This window comes from Empidonax traillii, unplaced genomic scaffold, assembly GCF_003031625.1.
Source record: "Empidonax traillii isolate 1590-97213 ecotype Southwest subspecies unplaced genomic scaffold, ASM303162v1 scaffold1506:size99153, whole genome shotgun sequence".
In the NCBI taxonomy this organism is placed as follows: Eukaryota; Metazoa; Chordata; class Aves; order Passeriformes; family Tyrannidae; genus Empidonax; species Empidonax traillii.
The window spans coordinates 35,671-49,985 of record NW_020956699.1 but is presented as its reverse complement, the minus strand read 5'-3'; the positions used below and the strand labels follow the sequence as shown (position 1 = coordinate 49,985).

General features: G+C 38.6%; 1 protein-coding gene and 1 long non-coding RNA gene across 5 annotated transcripts in view; one reads left to right on the top strand and one right to left on the bottom strand.

The window, feature by feature from the left end:
• The window catches only part of LOC114070295 (vasculin-like), a 32,381-nt gene extending 23,945 nt beyond the window's left edge, over nt 1–8,436 (bottom strand). For 2 of the 4 annotated variants that reach the window (XM_027907635.1, XM_027907633.1), the window contains exons 1-4: nt 8,366–8,436; nt 2,107–2,255; nt 1,438–1,661; nt 693–759 (exon numbers count right to left, since the gene is read on the bottom strand). In XM_027907635.1, coding sequence (XP_027763436.1) covers nt 693–759; nt 1,438–1,661; nt 2,107–2,255; nt 8,366–8,436 — 511 coding nt within the window. The remainder of the gene's footprint in view (nt 1–692; nt 760–1,437; nt 1,662–2,106; nt 2,256–8,365) is intronic. The other 2 variants (XM_027907636.1, XM_027907634.1) reach the window with 2 other exon arrangements.
• LOC114070297 overlaps nt 5,395–14,315 on the top strand; it is a 24,875-nt gene continuing 15,954 nt past the window's right edge. Inside the window, exons 1-2 of the long non-coding RNA XR_003573906.1 lie at nt 5,395–5,407; nt 11,074–11,076. This is a non-coding gene — a long non-coding RNA (uncharacterized LOC114070297). The remainder of the gene's footprint in view (nt 5,408–11,073; nt 11,077–14,315) is intronic.

Here is a 14,315-nt window from a genome sequence, read left to right as displayed (position 1 = left end):
GCCAAAAAGGTGGTTGTCAGTCTCTTCTCCCAAGTAACAAGTGACAGGATGAGAGGGAAATGCCTCAAGTTACACCAGGGGAGGTTTAGATTGGATATTAGGAACAATTTCTTCACTGAAATGGTTATCAAGCATTAGAACAGGTTGCTTAGGGAAGTAGTAGAGTTATCATCCCTGAAGGTATTTAAAAGATGTGTAGATGTGGCACTTGGGGACATGGTTTAGTGGTAGACTTGGCAGTGGTTAGGTTAACAGTTGGACTTGATGATCTTAAAGGTCTTTTCCAACCTAAATGATTCTATGATATTCTGCAAACTAACCTGCTCTTCCCAGTCCTCATAAGTTTCTCTCCAAGATTTTCCAACAGCTCTAATCAGTTAGGAGCATTCTTTTACCAATTCTTCAGCTAGCAATCCCATCACTAGTTTAGGTAACCCATCTTCATTGCATTTTCTCCTGGGAGATGATAAATTCTTGACATCTTTACAGATGGAAAGAATCCCATTTGGGGTAACAGATTAATATCCAAATAGAAGTGTCACCTCTCTAACAAAAAGATACTTACATTGTAATAATATTGAAGTTTCCAATTTCAATCTGTGTAATATTCTAAAAAAAATTTCTATGTTACAAATTAAACAACTTCAGATCTCTGCTACTTTCTTATATTTAGGAACATCAAAAATACTCACCCCAAGCACCTGCAGCTAAAGAATTATTCTGGTTTGGTGTGCTCTCATATTCAGGATTCAAAGATGGCTGAAAGGAAGATTTGTCATTATTAAATACAATTTATTAATAAGTCTTGAATTGTGAGAACAATGAAATATAGAAACACAATAATGTTGGAAGTATGACCTCTGCTGTCAAAGACTTTTAAACAGAGACAGACTAGACACTTCTCCCTGCAACCCAAATAGATCAACACCCAGTTGTTTCCTCTTCTCCAACAAAACATCTCAAAAAGCAGTCAATACCATTATACGAACTGTCCAAAGAAAGCAAAACACAGTGATGTATGATTCTTCAAAGAGGAAGCTCACCCTTCCCCTTACATCCTACAATTTTAGGTTGAAGAATGGAACCTCAAATGGCCAGTGGTAGAAAGATCATTTTGTTAGTACTTCAGATTTCCAGTAAGGTACTTGTGTAGAATTTAATGCCACAGTAAACTATGGTAAGATATGAAATAAACTTAGAACCCAATTATAGTTTCCCTTCAACACTTAAGTGACAATAACAAAATAATAATGATAAAACCTGGATATAGAAAGAGAAACAAGTTAGTGGACAAATGACTAACACCCTCTTACCTATGGCAAGGGTGATCCCTTATATGATGATCTGTAACTGGTGAAATCTCATGAAGTAGCTTGCAATGGACAAAATGGTGCAAAAACAATGAAACTTTGTTTATTATAATTACAATTAACTTACAAAATCCTCAGCCTCAAACTGTTTGGGTACTTCCTTGTCTTCCTTTTTCCCAGTTTCATTATCACATACATTGCTTTCATGCAGTCCTTGGCCTTTTCCACAGTGGAAAGTGCTGGTACAAGTGCGGGAACCTCTGCAATGGTATCCCCCATGATGGTTTATATCTTCTGTATTGTTTCTGCCTTGTGAACGCCAACCATTCTTCTCTTTTCTCCCAAAATGCCCTTAGGTTTTAAAATTTTAAATAAATGTAATTATTAATGGTTTTGAAAGAACGTTCTACTTCTGTAAAATTGGTAGAGAAATTAAGCAAGCAGCTCTACACTCTGGGATGTGACAGTTTAGTAAATTGAGTTTTCATTTACATAATCAGCAGGGAAGAAGAATCTCACAAAACAGTGCCAAAGAAATAGAATAGTAATCCAACATTAAGAAGTCAAACCCTTTTTCTGGCTATTCATTTTTATATTGTTAGCTAGAGAATTAACCACCTTCTTCAGAGAGAAATACACCTGGAATCACACTACTTTAACCAACTCTTAGTCATCACATCATCTCCCAGAAGATCTATCTTTCCATTACCTCTATTCTACTATAGAATACAGCATTTGGCATAGGACAGCAACAATGTAAACATGTTTAAAATGTTCCATGAAAACTAAATTATACCTCCATTAGGCCATCCAATGTTAGGATCAAACCCATCTGAAGAGTTGTGTCTTCTGCGATTTGCTTCATAATGATTGTCTGTCCACAGAAAATTTTCAGAATGTTTCTCAAAGTTCAGTGATGACTGTAAAGGAGCACAAGTGGTAGACCTGAGATATCTGATTAATAACAAAACCGAATTATCAAAACTGTAATATGTACATTACTTGTGATATATACAATCCATTTTTAGAAGGACTATGAATGGCAGACCATACAGCAATTCATCATCTCCCATGCTAACAGAAGCTATATCTTCTGTTCCAGGACACTGAAACAGTGCTGAGGACCATGTTTGTTACACAAAGTAAAAATCCCAAGCATTTGGTTTGGCAGCAGAACAGAGCACAAGGAACATGTGGCAGCAGAGGAAAAATAAAAAAATGGTAACAAAGGATACAAGATCACAGTTTGGAAGGCAGGAAAGAAGTCTGGGATCTTAGAGTAGTTACAGACTATATATGTATTGCATAGAAAGCAAAGAGTTGTTTCCACCAGACAGCTGTACCCAAAAAAGACCCAGTTAATTAGCTGTGTCATTACAATTTAATAAGGCAAATACAACTAGTTATGAAATACAAGTAAAATCTAGAGTCAAAAGTGTACAGATTCACAAATATACTTCAAATTATGAGATTATAAAGTAGGCATGGTAGAAATTTTAGAGAACTAAATCTTTATAAAGTTCTTTCTATTGGTATATTAAACTAAAATCTTCATTTGCAAAGCCTAGCCATGATTAAACTAAAACCTTATGTTGAGAATAGCACTGAGAAATCCAAACAAATCCTGACTAGAACTCATACCTAAGGAGATTAAACCAAAAAAGGATCATGTCTTACAGCAGCTGTCTTCCTTATTACTACTATCTGGCTTTACTGTTTTAATACTATAACATTTCTTCCACAGTTACACCTTAAAAATTCAATAAATTTTCATTCTGCAAAAATAGTGTTTAGCCTTACTGCTGCACATGCCACACATACCCCACTGATAGCAAAAAGCTGCATTACCCAGTACCTCCCTGCTTATATAGCCAACCTTTGACACAGATGAAGCAAAGCCCCCTTCCCTCCACCACATACTGAGCACATGTCCATTGTATTGCACATGTACAAGAGATCCAATACTTCTCAGGGCCATAATAGCTACAAATGCATAAATGTACATAAATGTCAAAATGTATTATGTGAGCAAAGTAAGTTTAGTGATTCCAGGGAGTATAAACTTGACTGCACGAAAAGTATCAACTTAGCTGCCTGAAGCTGGCTCTGTCTCCAGACTGAGTAATAGTCAAAGGAAAAAAAAAAAGCATAGCGGTAATGGTGCATGTTTGAAAATGAAAGCCTCAAGTTTATTTCAACAGTTATTATCCATTAATGTCTAAAGAAGTCATATTAATATCCACTGGTCAAACTGAGAAGGGAAAAAAAAAAGAAAAAAAGAAATCACAGTAATAGTAACTGATTTAACTACTTTGGAAAATATGTTGAGACAATCACACAAAAAATGACACCTAAGTTCTAAGGACAATTCCCCTAAGTGGAACTCAAAGTGCTGTTCAAAATCCAGTGCTTAAAATTCAAACTTGAGTAAGTAATAGATATGTATTTCCAAACCATATAGAAATCAAATGAAAAGGGATTTCCCTCTCAATTTAAGACCTGTGAATTTTTTCCTTGACAAACTTGGAGAGAAAAAAACAGAAAACCACAAGAAATTATCAAAAGATCCAAGTAGTTAACAAAAAAATAATTCGTTATAAACAAACTGAATAAACTACCAAAAGTTTCTGAAAGCTCCAGATCTGTTGATCATAGATGAAATTTTAGAAGTTAGCTTCACATGTTCATTTACATACAACACCATTCTAATGTTGCCTTTGGAGTTTAACTTTTTTCTTGTATGAACTTTGAAGAACAAGAACATTTTCACAGGCTATAACTGACAGCACTTTATATATAGTGTTTGAGTTGTATTTGATATAATGCATCTAAAGTCTCTAAATTGCATGCAAAGGTCATGCAGTTTGCATTTTCCCCATATGATGAAGGTATTAGTTTATCAAGGTTCTTGTAATCAACAGGAAATCTATTAGCAATTTCTGGAAGTTGAGAAATTATCTGACTTGATACAATCAGCCAAAAAAGAAAGTAACACAAATTTTTGAAGTATAAGAAGTCTTATTGCTTAATATGAAGTAACAGCAAAATTGCAAAAACTACATTTACCAATCTGCAATTTGCCCATACACATTTTACAGCAATTCTTTTTTAAAATTTCATCCATATCCCAAGATAGCTTCACTATTTACAAAGCTTTCCCACTTTCACCTGCTCAACCGCAATACTGCATTGATGCAAATATATTAGTTTCAGACCCAAACTAAAGCTACTGAGCAATGGATATCCAGCTATCTCAGTTGTCTTTGCCACGTAAGTGATAGGGAGATAATATAAAAGCTTATCTTTAAGAGGAAATCAACAGCAATAGACAAGATGGATTTCATTTAAGCTGTAATCAGTCACATTAAGAAAACTCTTTCATGATCCCAGCTTCCTGGCATCAGGTCTTTCTAATGCTAGCCTTTACCTAAGTAAGGGAAAGCCTCAACTACTCAGGATTGAGGGGGAAACTAAACTTGTAAAGACACAATTCCTACAAGTGCCTTTGAGGGAAATAAAAACTGACTGGGCAGAGTTCAGTTTGTCCTTCTCAGGTTTAAATGTTGCTGATACCATAGCCTAATCCCAGCTCCATTCTGCATGAAGCATGAGACACTGCCTTCCTCAACCCCTTCTTCTTCATCCCTTTTACCTGCTCTTCCCTTTTGGCAGCTGTCACACTGAGATATGAGAAGCAGAAATAAACATCTATCCTAGGAAATAGAGAGGACAGGGAGCAGAAGGGAAGGGCACAACATTTGAGACCTCTACTGTAGAGGAATGTTAGAATAAGCTATATTCCATAAACTAGGAACTACTACATACTGGGTAGGACCAAAAGACTTTTCAAGTGTTTATTATCCAAATGTGCTCTATATCACACAATGCTGATCACTGAGAGAAGAGGTAATACAAGGAAATAAGCTGCATTTCAAACAATGAAGGACAAAGACTATAATGGAGAAAGCATACAACTAAAGAGTTTTTGCAAGAGATGAAAGTAAGTCTATCTAAACTCCTTGAGGCAAAGATTTGTGGAAGAAAACAGGATCCACAACATATACTTGCAATGAAATTTCCCACAATTGAGGCATGAGGTGACAAATTGTAGAGGTTTAACCCTGGTCAGATGCCAGGGGCCCACTAAAAACCACTATCACCCTCCCTCTGCAAATTAGCAGAGGAGAGAAAAAAAAACAGCTAAGGATTCCTGAGTAGAGATAAGCACTGGAAGAAGTCATTTACAGATTAATTTCATGGGCAAACCATGGGGATAGAACTTAAATTTATTACTAACAGGATAAGAACTAGGAGTGAGAAATTACAGTTTTAAAACACCTTCCCCCCACCCCTCCTTCCTTCTCAACTCTCCCTCTTTCCCCCCCAGCAGTGCAGGGGGACAGGGAAGGGGATTTGCAATCATTTTGAGTCCACCCCTCAGACAGCAGTTCTTCCCAATCTGCTGTCCTGTGGGTTATTCCTCCATGGGGAGTGGTCAGGTCTCTGCACCCCGATGGTCCTCCATAGGCTGCAGGGGGACAACCTGCATCACTATGGTCTTCACCACGAGTTACAGGGGATGGGGGGGGGGGGGGGCGGGCACATCTCTGAGTCCTTCCTCTGCTTCTGTGGGGTACCTCCAACAGGAGACAGTCCTTGATGGACCTCTCCAGTGTGAGTCCACCCCTCGGGCAGCAGTTCTTCCCAATCTGCTGTCCCGTGGGTCAATCCTCCATGGGGTCAGTCCTTCACAGATGAGCTGCACTGATGTGTGTCCCCCACAGGGGCCACAAGTCCTACCCAGGGAAAACCTGCTCCAGTGTGGGTTTCTGTTGTAGTAGTTAGGATGGCAAAAAAATAAAAACCAGGCACCATATATGATGATGATCCGACAGTCAGCTTTATTGCTTCATACAGCCTAATAATTTCTTTTTTCACACACACACTGCAAACAGAACCTTACATGCCTTTCTATTATTAACTCCCTATCTATAGTTTATTACTAGTCTTTACACATAATTGGATATTCACTCCTTATTTACATCCTTCTCTCACTGGCACCTTCTCAAGTCTTTCACGGCTCCTGTGAATTCCTCAGGGAAACGGTTTCAAAATGTCTAAGTCAAAATCCTCCTCCTCCGTATCCTTCATCAGGGGGTCTGCAGACCCGCTGCCTACCCCAAGAGGTTTCTGTCTCCACAGGCCACAGGTCTCCTGCAGGACCCTGCTCCATCTTGAGCCTCCCACGGGGTCACAGCCTCCTCATGCTCCAGCATGGGCTCCTTCATGGGCTGCAGGGGGGTCTCTGCACCCCAATGGTCTTCTACAGGCATCAGGGGCCTCCGCTCTCAGTCTTTCCCCTGTTGGAGGGGGAGGGGGGGCCCCTGGGCCCCTCCTCCCCCCCCGCTGCACTAACCTTGGAGTTTGCATTGTTATCCCATGTTCTCAATCCTCTCTTCTCCGGCTGGAATTTCTTCTGCGCAACAGTCCTCTGTTCTTAAATATGTTATCACAGAAGCATTATATTATCACTTCTAATTGGCTCAGCCTTAGCCTGCACCAGGAAGTCTGTCATGGAGCTGGCTATCATTGACTCCTCATAGGACAGGGGAAGCTTCTAGCAGCTTCTAAGTGAAGCCACCCCTATAGCCCCACCCGCTACCAAAAACCCAGCCACATAAACCCATGACACAAATACAACCCACACACCAGATATAGTTGAGTAGTACTGAGGAAGGGCTAGAACTTATTTTTATCTGGCTATATTGACACTTTAAATATGCAGGTAAAGCTCTTCCAGCAGATTCTTGAAATACATGGAAAAAGATTGTTTTGCAATTGTGACACCATGTTAAGCTAAGCTCTAATTACTTTTCTGATTGAAAATGTATTTAAATTGGAAAAAGCAGATCAGAAGAGCTGAATATCTCAGAAATCAAGTAGAATGAAAACAAATAGATCACAGGAACCATTCTGAAAGAGATAGGCCTGATGTTCCCAGAACAGCAATTGACAGTTGCTGACAGACTATACTAAACAAAAGAAGCTAGATAGATCAGTGCAGAAGAAAGTTGAATAGAGCAATATAATAAATAAGGACATTCAATGCATGCATGTGTACAGACATATAAAAGTAAAGCAATGGGAACACACACTGACAGCTGACTGTGCATTGAACAATAGTACAAGCCTATTTCCATAACTTTATAAAGGCTAAACATTTTCCATGGACATGAAAGACAGCAAGAAACTTACATAAATACATCAAAGCAAGGCAATGCCACTCTCATAGCTGCAGATATTATAATGAAGACAACAGCTCTACAAACAGGGAAATAAAACAGATTACAGGAGTTTGAAATATCCAGTGCTGCCTCTGCTTCTGCAGTCACACAAATTAAGAAAGAGTAGGATAGTCCAGAAAAGGAAACATTTGTGAGATAGACATGTTCAAGACTTCCTAGAATACTTACAAATCCTAATAATTCAGAGATTGCTATTTCTTGTTTCCAAGCTGCCCCATTGCATAAAGTGAGTAAAAGTAGTCTAGATGAAACCACCATAGCGAGAATGCACAACTATTTGAAAGCGCCACACACTACCAGTAGTAGCAAGCATCCTGCCAGCAACTGAGGAGCCATTTCAGAAGGTCTATTTCAAAAGCACTTTTTTATCACTTGGATAATAGAATAACACTTCTGTAAAATGTATAGGACATAGAGCAAAATCAGAAGCAAAAACATTAAGCACATGCCTCTGCCTTGTTTCTTCTAGTACAAAATACTATAATTGATTTTAAACTCCCAATGAAGGCAATCTTAATCCAACAGCTCTGACAACACGTCCAGGCACATACTTCTTTACAGGAACTCCCCTACCAGAGGTACAAGCTTGACAACCAAGGTCCAACTACTTAAATCATGACAGCAAGACTTGCTAAATAACATCTGTTATCACCCTTCACATTTTCATAAAGAGATTTGTATTGTTACTATGATTGAGGTTATGACATTTAGATTTCTCTAATAACAAGACTGCCTGGTCAAAAGAATAGCGAAGAACATACCTTTGTTGATGGCGGAGTAGAAAAATTAAGCCAGGCTGGAGCAAAGTCATGCTGCGCCATTTAGGTCCAGTCTCTCTGAATCAAATAAAATGGCTTCAGCACCTCATGGCAAGTCCCTGTAATAAGAACAAACCAAGAAATGAGTACTTTTCAGATGCTTATCTTACAAGAGGATTACACTTGTGGTGTTTTGATCATTATTTCCATTCTGTTTTCTATTATTATTTTCTCAGACAGAGCTTTAACATGAGCCAGCTTGTGCCCAGGTGACCAAGAATGCCAATGGCATCCTGGCCTGTATCAGAAATACTGTGGCCAGCAGGACCAGGAAAGGTGAGGCCACACTTCGAGTACTGTGCCCAGTTTTGGGCCCCTCACTACAAGGACACTGAGGCACTGGAGTGTGTCCAGAGAAGGGCAATGGAGCTGGTGAAGGGACTGGAACATAAGTCCTATGAGGAGCAACTGAGGTAGCTGGGGGTGTTCAGTCTGGAGAAAAGAAGGCTCAGGGAAGAACTTATCACTCTCTACAACTACCTGAAAGGAGGTTGTGTAGCAAGGTGGGTGTCAGCCTCTTTTTCCAGGCAACTAGTGAGAGGACAAGAGGAAATGGCCTCAAACTGTGACAGGGAGGTTCAGATCAGATATTAAGGAAAATTTCTTCACTGAAAGAGTGGTTAAGCATTGGAACAGGCTGGCCAGGGAAATGGTGGAGTCACCATCCCTGGAAATGTTCAAAAAAAGATGGCATGGCACTTTGTGATATGGTTTAGTGGGCATGTTGGTACTCTGTCAAAGGTTGGACTCGATCTTGAAAGTCCTTTCCAACCTTAATGATTCTGTTTTTAGAATTTAACTAGTCTCATCTCATTTATAGCATCACATCTGCACTTTTATTATCAAAGTGTCATACTAATCAAAGATATCACAGGTATCATGAAAATACAACTGTAACATTCAGTCCTTTATTTCCTCTTATCTTGCATAAGGTCTAACCAGAAAGAGGTGGCAAAATTAGCTTTCTGAAATATTTTCCAGTGCTATCTAGAATAGATTGCAGGAGCTATTTCATTAGCTTACTAGAAGAAGCTGATTTTTCAAGTTAGTCCCTAAAAGTTAATCTTAGAGGTCATAATTAAAGTTCCTTAATAAAAGACTAGATGCTCAGAACCACCACACACCTCATATTTTCTCTAGATTTAATGAAAATGGTGTTTACATGTCCAGAAATACTATCCAAAATCCCGTTAAATTCTCTAGTTTGAAAACGAGCAAGAGAAGATAATTTCACAGAATATTCTGAGTTGGAAGGTGATGGCAAAAAGGCACAAAAAAAGAGTTAACAATAGTTCAGCTGGTATACCCTGTCCTGTTTGCTCTACCTGTTTTGTTAGAAGAACATTTTAGGAGCACTGGTTAATATCATGTTCTGTTCTACTCACTGGATCAAAGTCCTTATTATAGAAAGAATAGGAGTAGTATACACAAGGTAATAAATTAGTTAAACTAGACGTTTGAATAAGATATAGAAGGTCCAGAGCCAGGATTTCGCAAGCTTGAAGAATTCAGGTCACCTAACTGGAAGAGGTCAAATCGAGGAAGATGTCCGTGGTGACCACCAGATGGATGAAGGCTCGAGGAGAAGACCCCTACAGTAGAAGACTGCACGTCCAAAAAGATTCTGGAAAGACTCCGCCCAGGGACTAGCCTGCTTATTAATATGTATGTTAGATGATGTAAACCTGTATCTAAAATGGTTTGCATTTGCACTTTCTAGCCAATCAAGTTTGTCCAGCGAGAGCTGGTTTGCTCCCAACGTTGAATAAACAAATACCTTGCTGCTTATAGATGCAAAGTCTCTAAACAGTTAATTATTCCAAGGTTTTTCGGCATCAAAGGGACCCACAAGGATCATTGAGTCCAACTCTCAAGTGAATGGCCCATACAGGGTTCAAACCCACAACCTTGGTGTTATTAGCACCATGCTCTAACCAACTGAGCTAACCTCAGGGTTATAATGGTTTAAGAGAAAACCCAAGAGCATTTTTCCTACCCCATGCTCTCTCCACAGGTGAGAAAACATCTCAATAAGCAAGAGAATGCAAGATGATGAAAACTGTATTACTTGAAGCTGAGCAATAGCACAGAAAGAAATGGATGAAACTGCCTAAATTACAAGGGTATAAAAGAATCATGCTCTGCATCTAGATACAGCAAAATTGTCAATGACTCAAAAGTATCTTAAGTATGATATACACACTTAAAAATTCAGCTAGTGAAAACAATTAACAACCACATGCATTTCACAGGGAGACCCAAATAAACACATATTCCACATCTCTGCACAACAGAATGCAGATCTGTTAGTGAACACAGATGTAGTTCACTTTAATCTAAAGCTGCTGTAATTTGAGTAAATTTTAATAAGAGCTGTGTAATCCAAACCTGATAATTGTTGTTCTATTCTGGCCTGAAGTGCACTACTGCAGACTTCCAGTAACAGAGGAAAATGTTCCAACTTCCAAAAGGAAGTGTAGCAGATTCGTAAGCATTAAACTTCACTACTTGGTAGAATTGCTGGTTCCTTTTTATGTAGTGAGCTCATACAAAACTTTTTAGGTACCTCTGATACCAGAGTTAAACTATAAGGTAAGATGCACAAAATCTGCTATCATTAAATGGAGACAAGTTTAAAAGTATGTGTCACCCAAGTAACTTGTTATAAATTACTCTACTGAAGTCATCCAAGAGTCTCTTCTAAATTAATTTCAAAAGAAATTCCAGAGAGATTTTCTAAATAATCCAATTATGTCAGACTAGTTTAAATAAACAAAGGAAGTTCTAGTCACAGAACCATCACAAAAACGGTTCTTCTTTCTAACAGGAACCAAGTTCATTTTTACTGATTAAACATGCTCAGCAATGATATAGAAACAGAAAAAGTGTCTATCTTTACAGATGAACCTATACAAGTGATGCTAAATTAATAGAAAATAATTTGTGAACAGACTACAGCAAGTTTTTTCTCCTTCCTTTGCATAGTGACTTCAGAAAAAAAAAGTCTCACATAGTCCATACATTTAGATAAAATTTGTCATAATATAAGTCAGTCACCTACTTCAAACCACACAAGCAGCTGAAATAAGAACACTGAACCAAAAATCCAAAAAAGATTGGGGTTTTTTTATGGTTGAGTCAATAAGATCCTTTTGTGATAAAGTATTTGTAACCAGTTTTAAAGCATCTGGAAACACTTTTTAAAATAAACTTATTTGTCTCATCCAAAGAACATTCAAGAAAATTTAATATCTTGCCTCTGTTTTAGAAAAAGAGGTAATACGCTGAGAAAAGGGAACCAGAAAGCCACTGCATGAACTGGAAGTCAAGACTTCTGCAAAAAGGTTAGGAATCAAATCCCCAAAAAAATAGATCTAAAATAACTATTGAGTTTAGCTTGTGCTTATCAAAGTAAAAGAAGAAATAAAATCTTAAACAGTATAGTCATTTTTTCCTGCAGTACTACATTTTTCTTTTTTAAATCACCAGAGGAAAAGATACTAGTAAAATCACATGTAGAATAACAGCACAGAAATTTAAACTTTTACTTAGTGCAATAATGAACTATTACAGCGATCAGGGACAAAAAGAAGTAAAAGAAAACTACTTAAGCTTGCTTTGTCTCACAAATTTAGGACCTAAGATATATTTCAACAGTGGTTATAAACATCTGAAGGAGTAAATTCCACCAAAAAAAAGATGTCTTAATAAAAAAACAAACCAAACATAATAATCACAAGATACCAGTCATAATACATTTAGGTCAGACACATAGTTGCTTTGAAGATCAGAACAACAAAATTCTGGAACAACTTTAAGACTTAACACAAATATTTGAACCTCTCAATTCCTATTATGTTTATAAGTCAGAATTGTGACAGTGTGCTTCTCCCCTTCCACCTCTGATTAAGCCATAACCACTAATGGAGGTTGTGATGGTTACATCCAGCTTCCTTTATAAATAGCAGACAGCCCAGGACCCACTGAGCTCTCCTGCATGGCAGCAAGCTGTATGTCAGGTTCTCCCCTTGAGTAGAGAGGCCTCTCAAGGTTATTCCTTGAAGTTGAGAGACTCCTTGTCGCAATAGATCCTCTGTAAGTGATTACCAGCATGCTAAACTTTGAAATGTTAGCTAAGTGATATAAAGGATTGGTATTGCACATATAATCCCTTAGACATAAAGCATCCACCAAGTGTGAAACCAGGATTGGATCCAACCACATCTAGACTCCTCTCTGAGAAGGAGTTTAGAACACAAGGGGGCCCTTTCTGAACTTTATGACTCAACAGAAAGGTCTCCCTGACAATTCTGTCTGACCCTGTCCTCTATGCAGTAAAAAAGCAACTGTACCTTGCCATCAAATCTTGTTAAACCACTGTTGCATTTACCTTTGAACTCTTAACTCATTGTTTTAAAAGTATACTGTTATTTCTTTCTTAGGAGTGAAGTGCATCACTCCATTCGCAACAAAACTAAAAACCTCCATGTAGTTATCACATAAAACAAGGGCATGAAATACATAGATCAAGGAGATCCAGTTGAACCAAAAACCCAAAACATAGGATGCTTACTCATTCTCATTGTTACAGATTTCACCCTCCTTCAGTCCTGAACAACTTCACCAAATAGGCAGACTGGCAATACTAATATTGTAACCACTAGTGAAGCATGAGAGAGCATTATAGACTAAGCATACTGCAGAATCCTAGCAAGATCCATTAGTCCAGCTCATATCTCTCTGCATAGCACATAAAAAAATGGGGATACAATGCAAGCATGTACCAGACTCATTACAGACAGGGTAACTGTAGAGTCACTACAGACAGAATCAGGTGTATTTCTGAACTTGCTTAGCTGCAATGCTAAACCAGGAAGCAGTTGTGCAGAGAAAAGCCATGGACTGTTGGAGGTTCACCGCAAGAAATATATTCTTGGTGGAGAAAAATCTCTGAAGAAAGGGAGAACTGAAGAGAAGACAGCTTTGGAATGCAGCTAAACTACTGGACAACAGATAACTTCCTACCTCAGAGACTGCTTTTCATGTTATAAAAGTGTTATGCTTTTTCAATTTAGTAACAATGTTGTTAGAAAAAATCCTGCCTTGTATGTAACCTGCAGTTTCAATTATGGTTAACTCTGTCCCTATCTGCTGATTGTAACCCCTATGCTCATTGGCCCTGTTGGTTAAAATTTATAGCTTTTCCATCTTTCTCACCCATATTAGGATGTGTTTAGCTTAATTTCTCCATTTATAGACATCTCCTTTCATGAAACTCCCTAAAAAATCCTCCCAAATTCCACACATTCCACGTTCTACCACATATAAGCTAGTTGATCCCCTGAAATAAACTCTCTCTCGCTCTCTCTCTTGTCCATTCTGTCTCACTGTGTGTGATTTAATCATAGAATCACAGAATCATAGAATAGATTGGGTTGGAAAAGACCTCCAAGATCATCAAGTCCAACCCCTGATCCAACTCCAATTACTATAACATGGCACTAAGGGCCACATCCAATCTCTGCTTAAAAACCTCCAGGGATGGTGAGTCCACCACCGCTCTGAGTAGGCTGTTCCAATGCTTGATTACCCTCTCTGTAAAGAATTTCTTCCTAACATCTAACCTAAACCTCCCCTGGCAGAGCTTGAGCCCATGTCCTCTTGTCCTATTGTTGGTTGCCTGGGAGAAGAGGCCAACCCCCACCTGGCTATAACCTCCCTTCAGGTAGTTGAAGAGAGTGATGAGGTCACCTCTAAGCCTTCTCTTCTCCAGACTAAACAACCCCAGCTCCCTCAGCCTCTCCTCATAGGACTTGTGCTCAAGTCCCTTCACCAGCCTCGTTGCTCTTCTCTGGACCCGCTCCAGCACCTCAATATCCTTC